Source organism: Phallusia mammillata, unplaced genomic scaffold (assembly GCF_965637545.1).
Source record: "Phallusia mammillata unplaced genomic scaffold, kaPhaMamm4.hap1.1 HAP1_SCAFFOLD_178, whole genome shotgun sequence".
NCBI classification, from domain to species: domain Eukaryota; kingdom Metazoa; phylum Chordata; class Ascidiacea; order Phlebobranchia; family Ascidiidae; genus Phallusia; species Phallusia mammillata.
This window is the reverse complement of record NW_027648915.1, coordinates 1172-24704: the sequence shown is the minus strand read 5'-3', so window position 1 is coordinate 24704 and position 23533 is coordinate 1172. Positions and strand designations below refer to the sequence as shown.

General features: G+C 36.6%; 7 protein-coding genes and 1 long non-coding RNA gene across 9 annotated transcripts; 2 read left to right on the top strand and 6 right to left on the bottom strand.

Annotated features, from left to right (window-relative positions):
• Positions 1-3: 3 nt before the first annotated feature.
• LOC145207878 (E3 ubiquitin-protein ligase RNF103-like) lies at positions 4-2375 on the bottom strand (the record flags this gene model as incomplete). The annotated part of the gene is made up of 6 exons (XM_080078808.1): positions 1969-2375; positions 1709-1865; positions 1460-1576; positions 1277-1381; positions 1040-1152; positions 4-910 (listed from the first exon to the last, which is right to left on the bottom strand). Coding segments are annotated over exons 1-6 (1482 nt in total), but the record flags the coding sequence as incomplete, so codon positions are not given.
• Positions 2376-2807: 432 nt separating this feature from the next.
• On the bottom strand, positions 2808-6823 carry LOC145207879 (cilia- and flagella-associated protein 206-like). Its single transcript, XM_080078809.1, has 14 exons — positions 6506-6823; positions 6270-6442; positions 5994-6100; positions 5766-5924; positions 5601-5685; positions 5414-5543; positions 5230-5349; positions 5059-5162; positions 4908-5002; positions 4608-4757; positions 4345-4538; positions 3761-3901; positions 3538-3681; positions 2808-3398 (listed from the first exon to the last, which is right to left on the bottom strand). The coding sequence occupies exons 1-14, from the start codon at positions 6806-6808 to the stop codon at positions 3315-3317; spliced, it is 1989 nt and encodes a 662-aa protein (XP_079934935.1). The 5' UTR covers positions 6809-6823; the 3' UTR covers positions 2808-3314.
• Positions 6824-7646: 823 nt separating this feature from the next.
• On the bottom strand, positions 7647-9312 carry LOC145207880 (CKLF-like MARVEL transmembrane domain-containing protein 4). Its single transcript, XM_080078810.1, has 2 exons — positions 9064-9312; positions 7647-8994 (listed from the first exon to the last, which is right to left on the bottom strand). The coding sequence occupies exons 1-2, from the start codon at positions 9227-9229 to the stop codon at positions 8549-8551; spliced, it is 612 nt and encodes a 203-aa protein (XP_079934936.1). The 5' UTR covers positions 9230-9312; the 3' UTR covers positions 7647-8548.
• A 1627-nt stretch (positions 9313-10939) lies between these two features.
• Positions 10940-12366, bottom strand: LOC145207885 (uncharacterized). The gene is made up of 2 exons (XR_013854283.1): positions 12299-12366; positions 10940-12219 (listed from the first exon to the last, which is right to left on the bottom strand). It is a non-coding gene; the product is annotated as an uncharacterized LOC145207885 (long non-coding RNA).
• LOC145207883 (uncharacterized) lies at positions 12054-12722 on the top strand. Of its 2 annotated transcripts, none has more exons than XM_080078814.1 (3): positions 12054-12241; positions 12322-12523; positions 12582-12722. In XM_080078814.1, exons 1-3 carry the CDS (start codon positions 12066-12068, stop codon positions 12720-12722), a joined length of 519 nt encoding a protein of 172 aa, XP_079934940.1. In that variant the 5' UTR covers positions 12054-12065. The 2 variants fall into 2 exon arrangements, with proteins under 2 accessions (XP_079934940.1, XP_079934939.1); XM_080078813.1 differs by having other exon boundaries at positions 12579-12722.
• A 676-nt stretch (positions 12723-13398) lies between these two features.
• On the top strand, positions 13399-15301 carry LOC145207882 (uncharacterized). Its single transcript, XM_080078812.1, has 3 exons — positions 13399-13851; positions 13911-14009; positions 15110-15301. Exons 1-3 carry the CDS (start codon positions 13466-13468, stop codon positions 15282-15284), a joined length of 660 nt encoding a protein of 219 aa, XP_079934938.1. The 5' UTR covers positions 13399-13465; the 3' UTR covers positions 15285-15301.
• Positions 15302-15361: 60 nt separating this feature from the next.
• On the bottom strand, positions 15362-17163 carry LOC145207881 (cation-dependent mannose-6-phosphate receptor-like). Its single transcript, XM_080078811.1, has 5 exons — positions 16984-17163; positions 16252-16543; positions 16061-16191; positions 15865-15991; positions 15362-15792 (listed from the first exon to the last, which is right to left on the bottom strand). Exons 1-5 carry the CDS (start codon positions 17112-17114, stop codon positions 15670-15672), a joined length of 804 nt encoding a protein of 267 aa, XP_079934937.1. The 5' UTR covers positions 17115-17163; the 3' UTR covers positions 15362-15669.
• Positions 17164-18979: 1816 nt separating this feature from the next.
• Positions 18980-23324, bottom strand: LOC145207886 (phosphatidylinositol 4,5-bisphosphate 3-kinase catalytic subunit alpha isoform-like). Its single transcript, XM_080078815.1, has one exon. The coding sequence runs from the start codon at positions 23260-23262 to the stop codon at positions 20101-20103; it is 3162 nt and encodes a 1053-aa protein (XP_079934941.1). The 5' UTR covers positions 23263-23324; the 3' UTR covers positions 18980-20100.
• Positions 23325-23533: the final 209 nt, after the last annotated feature.

The window sequence follows — 23533 nt, the reverse complement described above, 5'->3', positions numbered from 1 at the left end:
AATTGGAGAGTACTCCCAAACAGGCAGTTCATCAATGTAATCATTAGGAATAAGAGGTTGTAGCCATAGTTCAGGTGTGGCCAGTCTTTGTATCCAGCGATGAGAAATATCATTTGTCCCTTGGGCATCATTGTCCAGCAGCAATTCTGTAAGTTCATATTCATGTTCGTAGGAAATTAGGCCCAACCTTTGTAGAGCAATAAACGCAAAGTTAAAAAATACAATAAACCCAGTGAGAAAAAGGTAAGGCATTTGCATAGCCCTTATCACACCAGAGCGAATGAAAGCTGCAACATCTGTTGAATTTGCTTTTTGTAAAATTCCTGTGAAATTTTCTATGAGTTCATTTAAAGGTTGAAAATGTACACTTGAAAACAACAACCATGCACCAAGCAAAACAATATTGTAGGCAAGTAAGGATTTTAACACCGCAAATCCGCGAGACACAACATAACCTTGACAGGTGAAAATGGATAAAGCACCCAATACATTGCACATGTACACACTGAATGTAAAAAATAGATTTATGTCAGGATTAAGCATCATTAAATACATTGATAAATGGGAAAATGTCATGTGTTCTGCTGTTTTGTTCCCATATAGAAACTCAGTTTTATGTGTTTTAAAATGTACAATAGAGTTTGAAACAAAAGTATCTGGTGATAATAAACTATTTACATCAACACTATCAGCAGAAAAATCTAATTTGCCCACTGAAATTTTGCCAAAGTGAAGTTGCAAGGAACCAAAAACAGCAGGAGTCAATTTTGCTGCCGAAATGTACAAAACTTGAATGTGATTCTTGTCAGGCTTTTTGTTTACCAAGCTATGTTTAAAATCTGACAAACTTGAGGACACTTCCAACTTTTGATTGAAAATTGTGTTGATCCATTTGAAAGCAGAACCACAACTAAAAACCAAAAGATAGTTTTTTACTATCAAACCATACTTTTTCCTATTTAGACACAAAAATGTTTAATTTAGGTTAAAGGTAAGATACATTGCTAACAATAAATCACAAATTTTGAACACCACTTACTTTGTTGGAAGAGTTAAAGTGTGTAGATGAAGCTTATGATAACCGCCATAATGGTAGCCAAGAATTAGTTGGGAAGTCAAAAAAGATCTTGATTCACATAAATCAGGTGAATCCTAAAATTAGTCACATTATTTAAAAAAGTTTAACCGAAAGCAATACATCATTAGCTTCAGCAATGGATTTAGTTTATTTTTAAAGTCCAACGGCTATGTCTAGGTGATGACTTGTACCAAATACCTTGCAGAATATCTGTCCTGCATTGACCCCTATCATTGCCGTTCTTTTAATCAGCTTTTTCCATTCTAAAGGTGAAATGTTTCCATTGTTGTCCTCGGTAATTACCTGCATAAATCAATCCGTGTTACAAATTAGGTGCAGGAATTAAACATATATATTTGGTAAATCTAATATTATACAGACCTGCACAAGCCAAACATCTCCAGCTTTGTTCAAGCTTTCATCAAGTTCACTGCTTGTGTAAAATCTTGTGCTTTCAGGCTGGTTTTCATCAACAAACTGGGCAAATGTGACTTCTTCCTACAGTATGTCTTAAATTTTATGCTTTTGGACATTTGTTGAAACATTTATCATAAATAAACACCGTTTCAGACTAAATGTATATCTGCAAATATATTTACTTTGTAGAAAATATTGGTCCAAAATCGTTACCTTAGTCACTGAGCCGGATGCCAAAATCAAGTCTGTAAGATCATTTTTCTCAACAGCTTGATTATAGCTAATTCCCCTTGAGTGTAAAAGCCAGCGAAGTTGCTTTACACTGAGGGACAGAGGATCGATCAGTGAAGTCACAATATGTGGACCATTCCTACAATAATTTGTGTATGCATCAAGAACTTGTATCAAGAATCATATGGTTTTATTATACAAATTTTTAGACATTACATACTTCCGTTAGCAGGTATACTCACCATGCAAAGAAATCAAGCACAAAAAACACCAACAGCAGTGCTATAAAGTATGACAGGAATAAGAATAATTTGAGGAAAAACATTTCCCACGTTTTCTAGATATGTGTATGTCCACACTAGGCCACATTAGCCACGTTTTAACAATACCTTCTTCTCTAACATGTTTGCAAATATCTGCGTGACAATTATAAGTCTTGCAAGTTGCAATTGTGAATATGAATTGCAATTGTAAACGTGTTCTGAGTCTGAACTTCGGTTAAACAAACACGAATATTTTGGTTTTTACCATCTATTACTGTTTTAAAGTTAGTATTAACTAACGCAGGTGTCTTTCAAATCATATAATGACTGGCTTTGTACCTAGCTCATAACCGCTTCCTCTTTCTTCACACGAACTCTACAGCAGTTTTGTGTGACAGAGAGTCAGAGACGATTCTGCAATGTTTACCAATGTTTATAACGTCACGGTTTGTCGATTTTCTATTACGTCATATTGGTCAGCTGGTTTTGGGTAGCAATTAACCAAGGGGCCATTTGGGCGATTGAGTTGATTTGTGAATAACCTACAATACAGTGTAGTTATGTATGTAACATTCCGTCCCTGTAACTATAAAAGTGGTAAGAAATCCAATACAGCCAGCTGTTGGTGTCAATCTGATGACGCAATTTCTTCCACGTTCGCAGTTTTACGACTACTGTTTGTCGACCTCACGTGATATCAGATACAATAACAACTTTTTTACCGGATCAGTTGTTGTTGTTTGTGCAATAAAAGCCCAACGAAAACGATATTTGTGAAGCAGTACACCTGTCACATATTACACCCTTTACTTATCGCAAAGGCTTTTTTATTGCTTTAACAAATATGCCCAAATCGGAACGCAACACTTTAACAGTACAATAATTTGCCAGAATTGGCACAAATAGTGTGTCAGCAACAACAGATCAAACTTTCAGCTTAAAAACATCATGCAATCTTTGGGATTTTGGGGCGCTTGAGTTTTTCCGACGCACAACATTGTGAGTTTGAAAGTGTGACACTAATTTGACGATGGTACGACATATGCGCAGCCAACACGGACAAGCATTGGTTTGATGGTACGGCACATGAACACCCAACAGAAATGTTCATTTCAAAATGTAAACGAAATTGTATAATTTATTTGCTTGTTTTGGGGTTTCGATGTTGGGTGAATTTAATATTTCCTTTCCATTGTGTCAGTGGCGTTATATCGCAGTGATTCGCCACCGCTATCGACAAAAAGTATCAGTAAATTCAAGTTGGTTTGTTTTGAAAAATAAAGAGATTTTTTTGTTGTCAGTTGTAATTTGAAGATAAATTTACTTCATATTTCATCAACGTCTCGCGTCAAATCAACCTTTACCATTGTACGAATGCCTCGGATTCCACGTAATCCGGCAAGAAAAACCTAAAAATACAAAATTCGTTGGCACCGATAATGCAGCTATCAGTTACCGCTCAAATACAGTTGCCAAATTCTAAAAAAAAAAACGGATTATAATTTTAATTTATTAGACTAGGTGTTTATTACTGATTGTTGCACATACCTGTGGTTTGGGTACATTACTTTGGCCTGTGGTTTTAGTTTGAGAAATTTGATCTTTAGGAAGGTAGACCTGGGTGGCGTTTTGTCGACGTAAGTTGCTTAAGTTGGTTTGCGAAGATTTCGTTATCTTGGAACGAAGATTGGCCTGCCAGTAGAAACGTGTAAATAATTCCAACTATTTAAAAACACAACCGCGATATCTGCAATAGTTGTTTACTAATTACCAGTTTTAGTGCCTTGCGCCGTAACTCCCATTCATTCCACTCATAGTCCTTAACAATATTTTCTTCAAGAATGTGAGTGTCCGTTTGAGTTCCACTGTCAGATTTGGTAACTGGCTTTTCAATTAACTTACCACCTTCTCCCTGCAAAAAAACATTCTTTACTTTAGTCCAAGAAGAAGCAACTAGGCTACTTGTGTGTGTAAGAAGATTGGATTGCCCTAAACTAGAGTCAGAAACACCTGGTACACACGATTTGAGTGCTGATTATTACACACTTTTTGATAAAAACTGCAAACTTTTGCAGTTTTTTGTTAAGATAATCATAAATTTTAAAACTGGGATCAGCCCCGAAGCGTTAACGCAGATCAGCGATCACGGCACACTCATATACAATTCATAATACGCCAAGCCAATTGAGAGTATTGTAACGAAAATCAACCGGCCACTAAGCATGACTACATTTGGCCACACTTGCTCTTAAATACATGGGCAAAGTAAATAGTGAGTGTAGGTTTCTTGCAAAGGGCAAAAAACCTGCCAACGTTTCATTATTAAAATTATAGTGGCGTTACGTTTAAACGTACCTGTGAATATGGTGAAATGGCCGCAAACTGCTGATGCAACTCAAGCAGCTGAATCAACTCTGGTGACTTTTTAGCAGCTTCACCAACAAGTGTAATATACTCTTCTGGATTTCGGGCAAATTCATATGCTGCAGCTTTGGAGCTAAACACGTACAGCTTTTCCTGGTATTGCATGATTCCAATATCAGGATTTCCTAAAAAGGAGTAACATACATCAAGGAGTCATGTAAATATTGACCACACAAATAATCCTTGGTATTTACCAGGCAATAGCAATCTGTCATATTTGACAATTGCATATCCACAACATCCTCTGTATTGTAGAAGTAATCTGTCATAATTTTTGGTTGTCTCTGGGAACAACCACTGTATCGCAGGGATGTCTTTAAAGTCTGCTGGATCCACCCGATTTCCTATTTTTGTGTATAAGTTTACAAAATCATAAGGCTCAATTGTGCAACTACCTTTGCACAAGAAATTAATTCTTATCTTTTGCAATAATTACTTTACAAGTTCAAAAGTTTTTTCAACAATGGATGTAACATATGACGAAACCCACCCACCCATGGTCTCTAAAATCCTTTGTTCATCTGTTTTTACTTCCAGGTTCTGTATGTGTGGTGCAACCAGTTCTTCGGGAAACATGTCCCGCTGAGTCCTTTAAAATATCATTGCTACAATAATGAAATTTTGAAAGTTTTACAATCATCTTACCTCGTAAAAGGTTCAATGCTAGCTAAAATATTGCTCAACACACTGAGAAGAACCATCTCATCTTGAAAACATGTCCACAAGTGTGAAATGCTGATGAATTGAGGCTACAACAGATAAATAATCACAATTTGCAAACAAAACAATCAATACCTGTATACGAGTTGTACTTACATAGACTTGTGCTGTGGGGACTGCAGTTTTTGACTGAACAGTTTGTTGAAGTTGTTCCATTCTTGCGCTAAGTTGGTTTACTAACATTTCAACTTGTTGTGCACATCCAATAATGTCATTCTTTGACAAAATATTCATATTTTAAAAGCATCGTTAGGAAAAATCTGTGTATCACTAAACCTACCAGCAAAATTCTTAAAAATGCTTCATGTTGTCTGACATTTATTAGGGAATCCTTTAACAGCTGAATTGGAAATTCACTTGGTGAAGGAAGGGGGTCATGCTGTTGCAAGGATTCTACCAAGGTTGTGTATCTGTTTGTAACAAATGGTATGGTAATGGTTCTATTTTGATCGCACAGTTATACCTACCTAAATGCTGCTTGCTGGCTGTTTTGAATTTCAATGTCAACATTTTGTGTTGTAGCTGGTATTGCTTCATTCAAAATTCCAGGCACTACACAGCGATGCAATTTAGATAAAATAATCTGCAGTTTATGGTACATATTTGGAATTGCATTGCACTAAACAACTTACAATCATCAATTCCTTCTCCACCCTTTCCACATTCCTTGTTAAACAGTCTGATTCCAGAAACAATTAAAGTCAATTCCTGAAGTTGCCTTTCTTTGTCTCTTTTTGTAAGAGACATAAAAGTTCCAAGTTCAGTTTGTGGGAAAACACTCTGCAGTGCAGCTGTTGAGAGTTGTAGTGAATATTATTTATTAAAAAATAAATTCTTATTATTATATATACTTCAGTTACCAGTAGCTTCTCGAACCACAGCAATGTCCGTGGGTGAACCAAGCCCAGATCTTAAGAGCACATAGGAAACAATTTTGCGATACAAACTTTCCAATTCTTCTCTTGTTCTAAACGAAAAACAATCAAACGGTGTAAATCATAAGTCAAGTCATCAATTGTTGTTTAATTCTTAAACAAAAAAATTTGTGGACATAAGATTTGACAAAACATATTCGCACCAAGTTTTAATTTGTTGGCAAACTTAGTGATGTGCTACATTTTTTTAATTAATGGTACCTTGCTCTGCTGTCAGTTATTTCCCTTGTTACAGGAGTCAACCTTGCATCTAATACTCTTCGATGTTCATCAAGAAACTCACGGCGACTTGTATAATTCATGTCAAAGTAAACTTGCATTTTTATGGTGTCAAGACTTGGTGATCTCACATCAATCAATCTCTCTACACAGTACTGAAGAACACAAAAACAAGGTATTAAAGAATTGCCTAAGATTAGCATTAAAATATTCGTTACCTTGATTAACTTTTGAACATCGTCCTTCGTTAACGTTCTGTCAACATTAAACTCATTCCGAGGGTCCAAGACCACAGCTTTGACCATAAATGCTACTAATGTTTCCGATAGACTGTGTCCCTTGCTCGCACATTCTTGCACTATTTCTCTGATAATATTTTTTATCACGCTTTCTGCTTGAGCTCGGGACATGATTAATTGATGTGCTGAAGTTTCAGATTTTTTCAGTAAACTAATTCGAATTTTACAGTGGAGGCCTAGATTTAATGCGCTGTGCTTATTGCCATAGCAATAAGAGTACATTAGTCATTGTGAAAATAAAGATAAATCACATAGATATGTTAGAAGCTCATTCCTTTTGGAAGTGTAAAATTATATTGCTGGCGTTCCAAATACAAATAATTGCTGACACCAGCAAGGGTTTTGTTTCTCTTTTTAATGAACAAGATGGGCGAGATAAGAATTTCGCGCGCTACATCCGGTCACCGAGCCGTAGGCTAGCCTACACTTCCGATACCCCCAACCCCTAACTCTCGAAGAAAAACTATATCAGGGTATTGGTTGGTTACCTCGTTTTTTCCCGGAAAGGTGGTCGGTGGGCTACAAAATTAGGTGACAAAAAAGTGGACTTTCAAATCTACGGTCGTCATCCCAGATGTCCAGATGTCGACCGTAATCGTTCATCTTCTCACAACATTAGGGCACTTCCATCTCGAACGACGCTGTAACAATAGTATTGCCCTGCCACTTTTTTCCTGCAGACGCCCATGGGTACATCTGAGGTGATTTTATGGCTAATTGCAGATTTATCTTCGATATTTGCTGTCTAATACTCCACATAATTGAACGTCGATTTTGACGGATCAACTTTCATGTAACTTGATGCGGAAAGACTTGGTGAATTGCGCTTTAATGTTTTTGCACAAAAAAGCATAGTATATAAGATGCCACTGATCTAAAGGGCAGTAAGGTCAGTAGTTTGTTTTCAAGCTGAGCGCATATATGACTTCCAACACGATCTACCATAGAATAACGGTCCTACGTAGGCTACTGAATAGCAACATTGTACAGGAAAAAAAGATATTTAAAAGGCTGCCATTTAGTGAACCCCTTCACATTTGAGACAAAAACAAAAGAAACGTTGCACTGACTTACTACAATGTTTGCAATACAATCACTTGAAAATGGTGAATAAAGAAACAAAATAAAAGATAACAACTAGAGCCGTTTTACATGATGGAAACAACAGAATTTACACGAAACACACTGAGCAACAAAAGTATAATTATTCTCAACTAAATATATTTCTGCAGCATATTTTCCAACCAGTTTGTTGCTTAAAGGGAAAAAAATCAATCATGAGGTTATCATAGTTAAATTTTGTGACTTGATGCCTCATTACAGAAATGTGCATGTTAACAAAACACCAGTACAATACAAAACCCTAAAAGTAAAAAATAATAACAAGTAAGAATGATTAGGATGTAGCTTTTTTGTAGTGATGATTAGAAAATTATAAAATTCTTGACTGCATGCACACAATGGTTATTAAAGACTAGTACATTACAACAAAGTTATAAACATCAGTTTAATATATATGTAAAACAATCAGTTGACACATTGTAATACATTTACAAACATTAGGACTTTAGATTTTTGATCAGGAATGTTCGTGAATTATTACCTTAGAAATTAGAATGGAATGGAAGCTGTAATTTCCATTGGCACCAAAAAAATGTTTCCAAAGGCACCAAAAATATTTTAGCACTTAACCCATTTGGATTTTTTGGACTGTTCTGTATAAATTTTACCCTTATTTGTTTTCTTTTCAAAAATAGATAAACAGAAGATATTAAAATAATATAGAGCAAATAGCATACTAAAGCCATGTTTTGCATTATGTTTAATGTTTGCCCTAACAGGAAATGTTCTGATTTTGTTTGTGGGTTTGGTAGGTGAGCATTGCTGTGGGTCCCACTAAAGTGACGACATAGCACCATGGATAATGGAGGCTAAATAAATAATAAATTTGAATTCTGATTTTTATGCAAGGTCTCTTGTTTCAGGGTTTTCATCTACACCCTCAATGTGTGATACAGGTGACTGCCGTTTCATGCAGTCAACCCTAAATACAGTGTATGAACGCCATGAATTCATAGCATACAAAATAAAAGCAAGAAATCCAAATGCAGTTGCAGCTTTTCCAGAATCAGTAACAGCTCTAGCCGCCATAAAACAACTTCCAATAAAGTACAGTAGAGTAAATAAAGCACAATTAATAAAATCTGTCAGTGGCCAATTAATAATTGCAATTTTTTGCTGCAGACCAAAAGCATATATAATAAAAATTCCAGTAGTAACAATCATAGCAGAAATACAGACAAACTGCAAAAACGATGCTGCTGAACATGAAGTGGAACATAAACCAATTGTACCAATACAAATGGCAACAATTATATCCAACACAATTTCAATCATCTTGAGAACACCTGAAAGATAGTTTTTTATCAGTGAAACCTAACTGATGAACAGAGACTACCTACATTTCACCTACGTACCACTTAAAGACTTGACATACTGCATGTCCAAGATAAAACCAGCAACAAAAGGTCTCCGGTCTGGCACCCTTTCTGTAGTCGGCTGGTAAGGACTTGTGCTGGATATCATGGAGGCATCCATGGCACCAAAATCTTCATCATGATGTTCATGTCGATTAGGATCCATTATTTTATTAGCTACAGCAACTACTTTCTTCAAGAAACTATTTTAAACTTTAATGTTAAATATAAACAAACACATAAATTACATGTCTAATAATGATTGGTTAGCAGGTTTTTACATTGCAAACTGCTACTTGTTACAATGCGAGACATATCTCTGAATGTTACGCTATTGCCACTGTCTGATCAAAAAAAAATCTGTAGCACAGAAACCAAATGACCAAAATTGGTTTAACGTTCGTTTGGTGGTAAGCTGATTTAGCTAACATGTAGCTTTAGTGTCCTCAACTGATTGCGCTTTATGTGCACTGCACGCCTACCAGGCTACCATCAAGGCATCAACGCTACAGGGAACCACAGCAAAGTCTGTCTATCATGTTTTCTATGATTCGTACGTAGTACGTACTACCTACTTAACGGAAAAGGGGATCATAAAGATATGGAAATTGTGTAACTCTATGTTTACCCGCATTCTATTCTCAATTAGTGAAAAGGTAAGCCTCTTTTTCACTACGACATCATGTAGTATTGTGAATGTTGTTATTTGTGTCTGCATCGTTTCTATTTTGGCTGTCTATTACGTCACATTGTAATAAAATTATGCGCACTATGACGACACTTTCGCAGTGCATGTGGTGAATAAATTACAAGATATTTTAGGGCGTCGAAAAGGAAAAAATGTCTGATGAAAGTAAGTAAATTATGTGTGCCTTTTCTTTATACCAGTGCGTTTCTCAACCTTTTGGTAACAACCCCCTTTCACAAATTTATTAGGTGGTTAGACGCATCGAGCTAATCGGCCAAATTCCTGACCAAACAACGTTGCCGGTATGAATCAGGCGGCTTTTTATTGGATTCGGAACGACATGTTTTTATTCTGGACGTTTTTTAACTTAAAACAGGTGTCTTGCACTTCTGTTTGTGAATTTATTACTTCATGACAAAATACGGCGACCCGTTTTGGTTGTATTTCGGCCTTTAAAATAATATCTTTTTGTGGCGTTTGCAACTCTTCACCGAGCAAAGAAAGAAAGTTGGCACACAATACCATTTTTGTCGAGACGTTGTAGTGTTAAATAAGTTGTCTCGGTACAAGCTATAAACCGAGTCACTATAAACGTTCGCTGATGAGTCTCAAGGTTACAACCGCGTCACTACAAATTAAAGAGGTATACCACCGTCCTTTATCTCCCAAGCCCCTCGGCTTGTCAGGACCGGAGTCCTAAAAACTCCACACACGTGTCTTGCACTTCGGTTCGTTTGTTTATTGCAGGAGAAGAGACAGAAAGAGAGGCAAGAGAAAAGATCGAAATGAACGAGTGCGGTTTATATATATACTCCGGATAAAGGCGTTAAATCGTACACATGTGCTCTTGCGATTGGCTCTTGCACAATTACCACATAAAGCATCGTCCAATCACAGCACGAGACAAAACATACGGTTAAAGCACATAAACACCAGATCACAAAGTTGCATCTGCATCCTAATTAACTGCGACAGGAAATATTACAAAGTCCGAACACGATTTGTCATTACAGTGGGATTTGGTTGCTATACATTTTAACTTCCTCGCAGCCTTTGAGCTAGCGAATCAAAAACGAGCTATTTTGGTAAACAAATATTGCAAAGTTTGCACAAATTATGTCGCAACAGCTACAACGTTATAACGTCACACAACATTTGTCATTTAAAATTAAAAGATTGACCCCAAAACAACATCGTTGGATCTTTTATTTACAATTATGGCGCGACGACGAGAAATTGTAAGCAGCTGTTTCATGTCAAATGTCCAAAACGAAATACCGGAATAGAAATAACGGTATGTAGCTATGTGATCGTTCCGTCATTTTAAACATAAGCATTTGTACTTTTGCGATCATCACTCCCACAAACGTTGCACAAATTCGGCGTACAAACAAACATAACACTGCGCAAAGCAGATAGCTCGACCCGGAAAACACTGCAAAATTTTTTTATTCATGTTAACGGAGAAAATCCGGCCGGCGGCCGTATACATACAATTTAAATCCTAATTAAACAACGTTAGGATATATTGCAAAATGTTCCAGATGAACGAGAGTAAAGACTGGAGTGCCGGGTTCCTGTGTTCAATTTCAACACCGACAATCCGACATGATACTGGTGTGGTGATTCAGTGAATTGGAGATAACAAGCATTATCGTGTTTTGCAAGTTGTTGAAGTTGACCGAATTCTTATTGCCAAGTTTCTAATGAACGTTGGGCATCTATTTGAAAGTTGGGGATATATTTGTTTTTTTAGCTTTTAATTCTATACTTACTGAGTATACCCAGGCACACTAACTGCAACACCAAAGGTTCCCCAGCCGCACTTTCGCCAGCCGCATGGTTGCAGGCAGTCGGATAAAAGTGCCGATTTTTAAAACAGTCATAACATTACCAAAACAAGATGGAAAGATCTGAAATGAGCAGAAGTACTAGATATAACATCAAATTAGGAAGCCATACCCAAAAAATTGCAAAAAATAAAATATATTGGTTCGAAAATCTCAGAGAGGCAGAAAAATATGAACAATTGACCTGTTTAAAATGTTAAATAAAACACTGTTACGGCCAATCGAGCATTTATTAATGAGGTATACAACTATGTTTGTGCAAAATTTCATTATCTACCTATTTGTACAACAAAAGTTATAGAAGTTCAAACTTCACACCTTATCGACGGCTATCTCCAAAGCCACGAGCCGCTGCCCGTCTTAACGACCTATCAACACCTTTCCAAAATAAGACACTGTCACGGCCAATCAATTTTTATGAAATTTACAGCATTTATTAATGAATGATGATTTGCGACGGAAGTATGGCGTTTATAAACGCCATTATTTCATCTGTGTTTCAAACACAAATTGACTTATATTTGACGACTTGCTGGCAAATCGCTACGGGGAAACATGAAGAAACCTTTGTTGATCAACCATTTCTTCATCTTTGTGCAAGTCACATAATGAAGAATGCTAAACGAATGACAAAACAAAAGTAAGTGAATGTTGTAAAAAATCCTTTTTAAGTTATAGTAAATGTTGCAAAACTAACCCTTTTTTCATTTCTTTTTTCAGCTTTCCCCGGCATTACAAATTCGGGATGCACACCTTTGGTATGATGGTCTTATCAACCTCGCTGGCTGATCTTTCCTTTGTAGTTCACCATCTGGCCGTGGTGTGCACAACAAAGTGTAAAGAAATAGCTGAAGCAAGCTTCGCGGAACTTAAAGACCTAATAGAATCAAATCCAAGCTGCATGCAAGTGGAGACAAGTGATGTAAGTTGGCATCGAATTTTTCATCGTAACAATATCGTGATATTTGTTTATTTAGCAGGATTCGGGGGAGTTTCTATCAAACACCGACGGCCACCAATCAGAAAAAAACAAACAGTACTTTGCGGAGATAATTTCAAAAGCAAAAGACAGCGGACACTCGCACCAAAAAACAACCCTTATCATGCACCAAAGTTCATAGATGCCATTCAAACTCATGTTCTGCCATGGTTTTTGCTGTGGTCAGGCATTATGCTAGGTAAGCTTTCATAAACCTTTTTGGTGTTGATAGGTTTTGGAAAGGTGTTGATAGGTCGTTATGACGGGCAGCGGCTCGTGGCTTTGGAAATAGCCGTCGATAAGGTGTGAAGTTTGAACTTCCATAACTTTTGTTGTACAAATAGGTAGGTAATGAAATTTTGCACAAACATAGTTGTATACCTTATTAATAAATGCTGTAAATTTCATAAAAATCGATTGTCCGTAACAGTGTTTTATTTAACATTTTAAACAGGTCAATTGTTCATATTTTTCTGCCTTCTCTGAGACTTTCGAACCAATATATTTTATTTTTTGCAATTTTTGGGGTATGGCTTCCTAATTTGATGTTATATCTAGTACTTCTGCACATTTCAGATCTTTCCATCTTGTTTTGGTAATGTTATGACCGTTTTAAAAATCGGCACTTTTATCCGACTGCCTGCAACCATTTGTTGTAATGAGCTACATGGCCAATTATAAACTGTCGTAATCTGACACTATATTTAGACACTTGATTGTTAAAAATCATTAATAATATTGTAGGTGTGTTGTTTAGCAATATATTTATTGATGTTGTTTATTTAGAAAACCTGGGACATGTACATAAACAGTTGGTTATGTTTTTTAGGTGTTTCTTGATTTTCTAACAACTCATTAACATGTGGATTTTGCCTTGAAATAAAAATGAACACAATTAACAAAGTTCTGGTCAAAAAGAATGTAGTGAGTGTATACACAAGATTTTTATCAACATTCATCAATGGATGCTCAATATCTATTCCAAAAATTGTTCCACATACAATTCCACCGAAAAATCCAATTCTAACAAATAACCTTGTAAAGGAGGCAAAGACTATACCTTTCCTACCACACACTGCAAAAGAAAAAATGTGTCCAAGTATTTTAGACAGATTCATTTTTGAATATGAAGTCCCTCGTACTGATAACAATTCGGCTTTTGAAAATGAAAAAACAGTGATTGGTGATTGTCCTGTTTCTAATAGTAACAATGGAATTAAAGCAAACAAACAGGATTTATTTTGGCGACAAAGAAGGATGAGAAGACACAGGTTTGGTTTTGCAAAGAATTTTGTTTGCCATAAAATTGCCTATTTTTTTATTGTTATAGACTTCTAAGATGGAGACAGCAACATAAAAAACTTTATGTTCAACAAATTACTGCAAAACTGAGAAACAGAAAGAAAAAGCATGCACAGGAGCTTAAACTGTATGTTTCATTGTAATTTTTCTACATTAATACTTTCTACGAAACATTACAATTGTCGTAAGGCATGGGTTTGCAAATACTATTTGCCTGGACCTATAAAAGAAGGCCCTCTTTTCCCAAAGTACACTGAGGCATTGTGTCTAATTTATTATGGGTTGTCTTTAATAAAGGGACATATCTTGTTTTTATATTTTTTTTCTGTGTGGTGTAGCATGTTTTTCCTGTTTTGATCATGAAAAAGTGGCAATGGGTAAAAGGTAGACCAGACCAGACCAAAGAAAAACTTGGACCAGTGGCGCCTTGTAGCGCTGTGGATATGTTGTATTTATTAAAACAATAAAATCATTATTTAAAGGTAGAAACTGTATGATTTTATGATAAAAATGGAGGTATAGGTGGTCTTTTCCTGCTCCGATCATTAATGAGGACTTTTTTTCAGTTTTCCTGCGTGTTTGCTGTCGTAACATCTTTGCTGAAGTATGAAACTTACACCAAACGAAAGATATTTTAAATACCTTTCAGATGATGTATAATTTGTTATCTAACAATGAGTTTGAGGATTTACAAGGGGTTAATGAATGTAAAGTTCATCTTACTTCCATTCCTCTTCCGGGAGGATGGGGACTTGGGATTTTTTTAAGCGTGTGGTTTAAAGGTAGTTTTAAATGAAAATCATCTTTCTACCTTTAAATAATGATTGTTTGGTCCAAGTTTTTCTTTGGTCTGGTCTGGTCTACCTTTTACCCATTGCCTGAAAAAGTGGATCAAATCTATTTAAACTTTAGGTTTCTTAAAGTTGTGAACTGCTTATAATTACCCAGTTTTGCCTGTTAACCAACAAAAGGTGAACGAGGATTTATTCACACATAACCTTTTGAGGTTCATAATTTAAAGATTGGTCAGAAATTGTCTTGGAATGTTTGCTATGATTCGCTATTACAACTTCAACCATAAATTCACATACTTAGGCAAAAGCCTTCTATATCTTAGGCTCTTCTGTTTTTATTTTTTGAAAAAATGTTAAAACAACTTTACATAAAATATAAGGACCTCACTTAACTGAATTTTGTACTACATTAAACAACTGTTTCCTTTTGCAGAGAATGGAAAAAATTAGGATTGAAAAAAGAACCACCAAAGCTGACAGAAGAAGAGAAAAGTAAACTTGTCAATAACTGGTTTGAACAAAACCTATGGAAAGAGACTCTTACTGAGGCTGAATTAAGAGAATTTATGAGAGTAAGAATTGTTCGAAATCGCACTGATAAAAAATAAAGCTGTTGTTTTCATTATGTTTGAAATCCCCACCTTCTGATATGATGGCGTTCAGTCGGAAATAACACACCACAGCACAAAATAAATTGTGGATTTATTCACATCAGATGAAATAACTGCATAGTGCACATGGATATTTGGTGTGAATTCGTTGGTACATAGATATAGTATTTACTTCATGAATTTCAAACTGACAACCTGGAATACTCAAAATTATATTGTACCTAATAACAAGCAGTAGATAAATCAGGGCAGCATTTAATCTTAAATGTTGCAGTCAAAAAATTAAAAAAAGGCAATTTCTGGGGATTTAAATTACTGCCTCTGTTACCAGTATTGCACAATTTGATTTGGCCATTTCCAAGGCCACAAATAAAAAACATCTTCACATGGGTAACAAGTGTTCGTCATCTATTTCATCATCTAGCTGATCATCGGCAATACCATGGTAAGGTCTACTATCACTGTATGCCCCTTCTTGACATCTGCATAGAAAGTTGCATCCATCCTACAATAAACAATAGAAACAGTATTACTGGAAAAAATGATTAACCGTTTTAACAGCTTCCAATTGACATACAGCCTGTAATGTACCACATGATTTCCAAAAACTGATGTTAGGTATTTGGTCTTTGCCTTTTGATCCGTACATGCATCGTTTGTAGATTGCTCCAATAATCAAGTATGTACCAAGCACACTAAAAAATCTGCACAAAATATGTTTTCAGGCTAAAATGGTTCTCATTTTGTGTAGTAACGCCAAATAAAATACTTACACTATTAACATAACTGAACCAGTACTAAGACCTTGCTGGGAACAAGCCACACTGCTGGCAACCTCCATCATGTAAAAGCATTCACTTTCAGTTTCCAAGTCAGGCTCTTCATACAGCACTTTAAATCTTCCCTGAGAAGGGGTTGCTGTTTACAATCAAATATGAAATTCTCTTTTCCATAATCAACATACCTTGAGGTGATATGGATCACATACAATCATAATATGAGCCTGCCTTTTTGATTTACTACAATGACTATGGTAGTTGTCGCCATTCATGTATGTAAGCATTATCCAGTCTCTGCCTCCTTTTATAACAGTGCTGTTGGTCAGGCCAATTTTTCTCATTGAGAGACCATCTGGAGGTGCAACAACATCTTCTTGGATAACCCCCACATATTCTAATTTTGAAGAAACAGACTCACAGATCCTCATTGTATAAATATATTTGTCTTGTTCTTCATCTTTATAGGTGTCCTTAAACCTAAAGTTAGGTGTAAACAGTGTTTTAGATCTGACGGTTTGGGTGGAAAATTAACAATGTTGAATGTGCAATGACTGTAAAGATGTATCTGCTGCAATTAAATGTTGCAAAGGAAGAATGGCACCCATTACACATAACTGTAACTATATTTTTCATAAACTTAGGTACACTATTCACGGTTTTGAATAATCTGAGCAAAAAAATCAGAGCCAGTATATTGGTGTATAACATAACGTTATGCAATTTGATGCAATGAACTAATACCCGGTAAGTGATGTTGGCAAATAACGGTGAAAGAATACAGACTATTGCTAGGTAAGAAGACATGTTGTTGGTCCTTGACTCCTAGCAAGTGGTGTTATGGTAATGTATGAAGTTATGATATAAGAAAAGCACAAATAAATGTATATTTTACGAAGTTCTAAACAAGTTTAACTTACACATATTCTTTTAGTGGGTCAAGTTTCTTCAAAAGCGACTGTGACAATTTGTCTGACGGATCTTTCAAAATACATTCACATGAAATTTGCACACAATGGACAATTAACAATACCCAAATCGTTTTATACATGTTCTATTTCATCGCAAACAAATGCCTGAAAGTACAATGCATAACACTTATAACCTCCTTTGGTGTTTCGAATTAAGCATTTAAGTTTTTATTTTGCTTGCAACGTCCTATTATTTATTTATTTTGGTCCGAAAGCAAGAGAAACTTGTCAGTTGTCACGTGCCGATACGTATTTCGTGACGCATGAGTAACTGTGATTAAGGTACTGAAGCAGAATAATGTTAAAATCTTAACCCACTTCCAGTCGTACTGCAAACAAAATTGTCATTGGTCTACATTCTACTACAACACCAGGTCTCTAATATCTTTCTGTGCGAATTGTGTACAGCCTGTGTTAATAGTACTGTAAATGTGAGTTTTCCTCAGTGTTTTTCATGCAACAAACCTAAACGAATTGTTTTTCGGCGAAAGTTAGCTTGGTATTTGCTTGTGCAAATGCCTGGCAACACTTTTGTCGTTTCTGAAATGTTACAAAAAAAGCTTGATCTTTTGAAGAGTTGTAAAAACCGGGCCGGATAATTTAGGCCGAACCTAGAATCCCTTTTGGAAGTTGTTTTCAATTACATCTTGTGTTGTTGATGCGAGTTCACTCAATTATGACACTTCAAATCACTTTCACAATGCGGAAGCTTTACTAAACTTGTAAAATTTTGCAGACAACGTGGCTCGTATTCATGGGCGCCGGCAGAAAATTTTGCAAGAGGGGGCAAATTTTGGCTGATACTTTACCGCATCAAGAATTTGTTACATATGAAGCCATAAATCGTGTACTTCACAATTGAGTTGCCTAAAAGTTAAAGCATTGAACGATGTCACAAATCCCCGCGCTGCCACTTTAATTAGGTTTGCTGCTAAATATGTTAAATTGAGGTACACTGAAATTCCAAGGGGGGGGCTAGTGACCCCTCTTGCCCATACGTGGCGGCGCCCATGCTCGTATTTTATATAGAATCTATAAAAAATACGAGCCACGTTGTCTGCAAAATAGATACAGCAATTAGTTAATTTATGGTGTTTCGTTTTGGCGAAAATGAAAGTTTATGCATTAATTCCATGCAGTCAAAAAGTTCGGTTTCGGCCGAGTTTTCAAAAAAGTTGGGGCCGAAACCGAATTATTGAAAACAGCATATTTGGCCAAAATGTTTCGGCCAACCGTCTTTGTTATTTTCATGTGCGAATTTTTGATAATACAGTTGACAAACCTGTAACCTTGACACGCTCAGGGATTTTTGAGTTCACACTCTAATTTTTGAGCCAGGTTAAGAGACAGATTTGTTGTATCATTAAGGGCAATGCAACTGCAACCAAAGAGCGCGAATATTTTTTTACAAAGCTATCATCCAACTATAAGCACCAAATATAAAGCCATGACGTCATCAACATTTATTTCTTCTGGTTTAGTAGTTGAGTTTGTTTTGCCAGGTGCGCAGCGTTGATACGTACAAGCGCGACAAAGTTGACGGGACATTTGGTGTATGGATGGTAAACGCGCTGCAGCTGCACCGTTACTACAAGCGTTATGTGACCGAGAATTACATTGCAGGGTACGGTGAGATTGCGATGAAATCACGTGGTAAACAGGTTAAAATGTTTTGGTCAATTGCAAAGCTGCAATATCCTTCGCAAATGGAAACGACCGAAAAACAACCATTTCATCAACCATAATTGATTCTGTGTACCATCACAATGTACCCGTACTTCATTGTTCTTTGCATACCGTACTTTTTGATGATTTTAGCTACATATCGTACGGCCAGTCTTAGCAACAACATATCGGTTTTGGTGAAGACTATTTGCCCAAAGATTAGCATTTTTTGTCTGGCAAAAATCTGTCCCAAACAACTCAACGTTTTGACGCACACAAATACGCAGAAATTTGTTTAATAAGAACGCCACTAACGAATAACGAAAGAATCATAAACGCACACAAGTATGCTGATAAAGGTGAATGGATGGATGGAGAAGGTCACAGATATAGACATTGAAGACGAAAATCTCAGAACAGTGAGGTACGTCAATGGAAACGTACCCACATACCAGCGGCTGTTACAGGTCAAAACATGTACGGCATGACAATCAGTAAAGGACAACTGTCATACAACCATACACATCACTCAAGTGCAAAAATGAAAGATATTCAAGTTATATTTTTCTTGCAAAATTGCCACACTTAAGCCAGTGGTTGGAAGTAGATTTCAGCAATGGCCATTATAACTTGGTAATACAGTTACCATTTAACACCTTTGTGACCATCTTTTTTACCACCAAAAAACGTATGTAGATGTGCAAAATAAAACAAATATACATATATTTACACCTTCAACTTTTTGGCACCAAATTTTAAATTTTTTTGAGCCATATTATCTGTAAATCATACCATCACACAAAGAGGCTTCAAGATTTACCAAATTGCAAAACTGTGATGTTAGTGGTTTCATTTAAACAGTAACAATCAGGAAGAACAAACCAAATAATTGCACAAAAAATATGAAACACAAAAAAGGACATTTTTAGCACGTACATTTGGAACTGGTATATATATGTACAAAATGGAACATTAAAGTTCCGGCACTGTACTAAGGCGCACAGAACACATTTGAAACTGTTTTAGGCCAAACAAAAGCACTCATTTAAGTAAAAAAAATATAAAAACACATCAATAATGTATATTGTACCACACAATAAAATCCTGCATCAAATAGCATACCTTCTATCAAATAAATGGGAATGTTCAAGGATCTTTTAACTTGTGTTATAATTAAAGACAAAGATTACCAATCCTGAAATATAGAGTACCATGCATTTAGCATTATTGGCCCGGGACAAAAGTGTGTGCTATTTTCTCAGTTTTGTGGTCCAGTTGTTATTTGGAACCAATGAAACTTAAAAACCAACAAAAAATAGGTATTGCCTTTTACATTGGGGAGCAACATGTAATGGATGCATTACATCTCAGACACAAAATAAACAAGTTCAAACACAGAAGTCACTTTCTGACACTGTGTCGGACAGCATGGCAAACCCAATCAACTTTGGTGGTCCACTGCTTTTGCTGAGCAGCAGATAGGCAGCCCAAGAAGTAGGAAACTGCTTCTTCTGTGCTTTTCTCTAAAGCAAGTGAATTGCGAACATATTCAATGTCTTCAAAGCAGGTAAGTTCAGGAATTCCAGCACCAAGCATCATTGACAATAAGTTGATTATGACATTTGCCTTGGCTCGAAGGGAGAGGTAGGCACGGCAACAAAGATCCTCAAAGTTCTTGTAGTCATCCGTTTTAGCAATATCTGATGCAGCACCTCTGCAAATTATGCGCATAAAATCACCTGGCAGAACAAATGGGACACGATTTCTGCAGATTCCGTACTTCTTTTTCTTGTGGTTTAAAAAGTGACCAAAATCAATATGAAACATTTGGCCATTCGTTTTAATCATGATGTTGTCATTATGTCTGTCAGCAATCCCAAGCACCAAAGTTGCTACACAATAGCCAGCACATGATCGTGTGAAGTTGTACACAGCTTTGTGATATTGCTTTTCACCTTGATTGTGGTCTTTAAGCCACTGGTGTAGTGTACCTGATCTAAGTTGCAGCGATCCAACAACACCACCCTTCTTTTGCACACTCATAATCGTTTCAGCATGTTTAACAATCTCAATCATGCCAACATTTTGACCCATGGAGATACACATGTAGGGAGAAATACAGAGGTCCAGGTTGTCAGTTTGCCATATATCATCCATGACTCGCAAAATCTGCAAAGTTAGCATATCTTGTCGAAGGTCATCCCCATTTTTAAATAGTATTCCATGAATTGATGGGGTGCAGTCAGTAATGGTGTTGCTACTTTTCCACTGAAGAATAATTGGTTTCTTTGCTGAGGACTTGACCTCACACATATCCACACACAGGTCTTTCAGTTCACATGCAGGGTTTAGGGCACTTAAATTGTGGTTCAAAAGCTCCTCGTAATCAGGCTTCATTAAATGATCTCTGAGAGATTTCTGTGACACAGTATCTTCTTTTTGTAAAATGGTGCTGACATTCACAAGCTTTTCAACTATCTCAGTTTGTCGCACCAGTTGTGGAAGGTAAGCTCCACATGATCGGCAATATGCTTCAAGAAACAGACCAAATCTCATTGACACCTGTACATCATGCATTTCAGACTTTAAATGCCAAAATAGATAATGCCCAATTCTCATATTAGTGAAAGCTTTTGACAGCAAAAACCGAAATAAAGCATTATCCAAATAGGCCTCAAACTTTAAAGCAGTTACGAGTTGCAGCAAATACATCAGCAAACCATCATCCGTCAATCCTATATCCAGACATTTTGTTGCAAACTGACGTACCACAGGGTCTGGATAGTTGCTATCTAGTAATTCAAGAGCAACCTCTGGTGCTACATGCTTCCAATTTCTTAGTATTCCATACATCTCTTTCACACTTTCCCTTTTCTCCCATTGTACAGATTGCAACAGCTTAGGCAAAGATTCTGGTATGCTCATGCACATAATTCTGTAATTCCACAACATTGACTTTTCATCAGCTGTAAGTTGGTATAAAGGATCACGATTAGCAATGTTCTGAATCACATGCATGATGGTTTCTTTGGTATTTCTGTCATCAAAATCATTGGGACTCTGATTGCTTTGTGGAGATGTGTCAAGAAATGCATATTCATCCACATCATCATTGCCTGGATTGTCATTCGCAAACTTGACTACAGCTCCAAAGGTGTCAAATTCAAGTTTAAGGCAGGGCATCTCTTTGCATGGATTGGATCCACTGATACCAATAGGATGAAGAAATCCATCCATATGACATGGCGGGTGCCACAAGCCGACAGTGTACTGACCTTGGACCAACTGACCACAGTAATTGAACAGAGGAATGTTTACCCAAGCGAGTGGCCAATGTTCATCCTTCTTCTTTCTGACACCACAAACTGATAAGCACAGTTTTGCGGCTCTTGGAATGTCACAAACAGAAATGTTAAACTCAAGCCACTGATTCCATTTAGGCGCTTCTGTGCTGTCAAGTTCCACTGTTTTCTGAGGTAAACACAGTGCGGTTGTACCATGGTACAAACATACATATACATAGAGATTATCGCCAACATTTAGGTAACTTCCAGAGCTAACACGGAGTCGAAAGTTGTCTGTCACTGACACAGCAAAAAAGCTTTTGTGAACTCTTGTTTCCTGTTTGTATTTGGGAATTTTTGCTGGCATGTAATCTTGGCACTTGGAAAGGGTCTTTAAAACATCATGTGTCTGTACCAGGACCAAATCAGGTAGCTCATCCCTGTTAATACACTGTCGAACGTATTTATACTGGCTGATGGGGTAGTTTCCTTCCAAATATTCATTTAGGCCGGAAACTTTAAGCACATAGATTTTCTGCATGTCCGAATTACTATTTTGCTTTATCATCGAACGGGATTTCTTCCTTAAAACCTCATTAATAATGGCAGTAGGTGTAGCATTGTAAGCAACACAAACAGACTTATTTGTTTGATATGAGTTTTTCTGTGTCATCCACACACGAATCACGACAGAGTTTTTTCCAAGCAAATTTTCACAAGTGTGTTTAGGTAAATTTGGAGATGATTCAACCTTGGGTGGATGAGAGTATGCAATCATGTCATGTGGATTTGTGGACGAATTCCGTTTTTCAACAGCTGCCTTACACATTGCACCAATATTTCTTCTGAAATCTTCAACTTCTGGGTTCTTGGTGCGTTCAAATTCACTGACTGACACTCCAATGGCTTGTGTTATGGCTCTTTTTAGAATTTTTTCCTCTCGATTGCCCTCGGCCTCAACCAATTTTATCACAGGCTGAAACAAATGAATATCGCATATCCGGCGTTGTTCATCATAAAATTCCTCTCGCTTTGCATCCTTTGTTATGCCAACAAATACATAGGAACTTTGATCGGATAACAGCTGGAAAAGAGGTTGATCACGGGCAAGCTCCCAGGCTTTGCTCTTTAATTGTATGAGGCCACACTCACGGGTGGTGTCAACGGAAATGTAGATTCCAGTGGGCAAAAGAATATCCACAGTGATTTTATTTGGCATTAACGGGAAGCCCCATAACTCTCCACTGGCCGAGGAATGCCCACTTGATGGAGACATCATTAAAATTACAGCAATAACGCCTGTATTTTTGTTTTTTGTACCATTGCAGGAATAAATCTGCAGCACCTAAATAAATAATAAATTGTGAGAATTGCAAACATCGAAACATGAAACGAAGCATGCACACCAATACATCCAAAAGCACGTGCCATACCCTTTCAAAAGGCTAAATAGCTAGAATAAGCTTACGATGAAACAAAATTATGAGGCTTAGTACACAGTAAATGAGTAAAACACTTTGTGTTGATTTTCACCAGAGAGATACCACAAA

What these genes read in the sequence shown, in the direction of transcription:
- LOC145207886 (XM_080078815.1), bottom strand. Translation starts at nt 23,262, where the DNA reads ATGATGTCTCCATCAAGTGGGCATTCCTCGGCCAGTGGAGAGTTATGG.
- LOC145207881 (XM_080078811.1), bottom strand. Translation starts at nt 17,114, where the DNA reads ATGTATAAAACGATTTGGGTATTGTTAATTGTCCATTGTGTGCAAATT. An exon ending in GACCCACTAAAAGAATATGT is followed by an intron (nt 16,544 to 16,983) that starts GTAAGTTAAACT and finishes ACCTAACTTTAG; the next exon opens with GTTTAAGGACACCTATAAAG. An exon ending in GGTTCAGTTATGTTAATAGT is followed by an intron (nt 15,992 to 16,060) that starts GTAAGTATTTTA and finishes TATTTTGTGCAG; the next exon opens with ATTTTTTAGTGTGCTTGGTA.
- LOC145207880 (XM_080078810.1), bottom strand. Translation starts at nt 9,229, where the DNA reads ATGGATCCTAATCGACATGAACATCATGATGAAGATTTTGGTGCCATG. An exon ending in GTATGTCAAGTCTTTAAGTG is followed by an intron (nt 8,995 to 9,063) that starts GTACGTAGGTGA and finishes ACTATCTTTCAG; the next exon opens with GTGTTCTCAAGATGATTGAA.
- LOC145207882 (XM_080078812.1), top strand. Translation starts at nt 13,466, where the DNA reads ATGAACACAATTAACAAAGTTCTGGTCAAAAAGAATGTAGTGAGTGTA. An exon ending in AGAAGGATGAGAAGACACAG is followed by an intron (nt 13,852 to 13,910) that starts GTTTGGTTTTGC and finishes TTATTGTTATAG; the next exon opens with ACTTCTAAGATGGAGACAGC. An exon ending in CATGCACAGGAGCTTAAACT is followed by an intron (nt 14,010 to 15,109) that starts GTATGTTTCATT and finishes TTCCTTTTGCAG; the next exon opens with AGAATGGAAAAAATTAGGAT.
- LOC145207879 (XM_080078809.1), bottom strand. Translation starts at nt 6,808, where the DNA reads ATGTACTCTTATTGCTATGGCAATAAGCACAGCGCATTAAATCTAGGC. An exon ending in TGTGGTTCGAGAAGCTACTG is followed by an intron (nt 5,925 to 5,993) that starts GTAACTGAAGTA and finishes AACTCTCAACAG; the next exon opens with CTGCACTGCAGAGTGTTTTC. An exon ending in AGCCAGCAAGCAGCATTTAG is followed by an intron (nt 5,544 to 5,600) that starts GTAGGTATAACT and finishes TGTTACAAACAG; the next exon opens with ATACACAACCTTGGTAGAAT.
- LOC145207883 (XM_080078813.1), top strand. Translation starts at nt 12,066, where the DNA reads ATGGCGTTTATAAACGCCATTATTTCATCTGTGTTTCAAACACAAATT. An exon ending in AAACGAATGACAAAACAAAA is followed by an intron (nt 12,242 to 12,321) that starts GTAAGTGAATGT and finishes TTCTTTTTTCAG; the next exon opens with CTTTCCCCGGCATTACAAAT. An exon ending in TGCAAGTGGAGACAAGTGAT is followed by an intron (nt 12,524 to 12,578) that starts GTAAGTTGGCAT and finishes TTGTTTATTTAG; the next exon opens with CAGGATTCGGGGGAGTTTCT.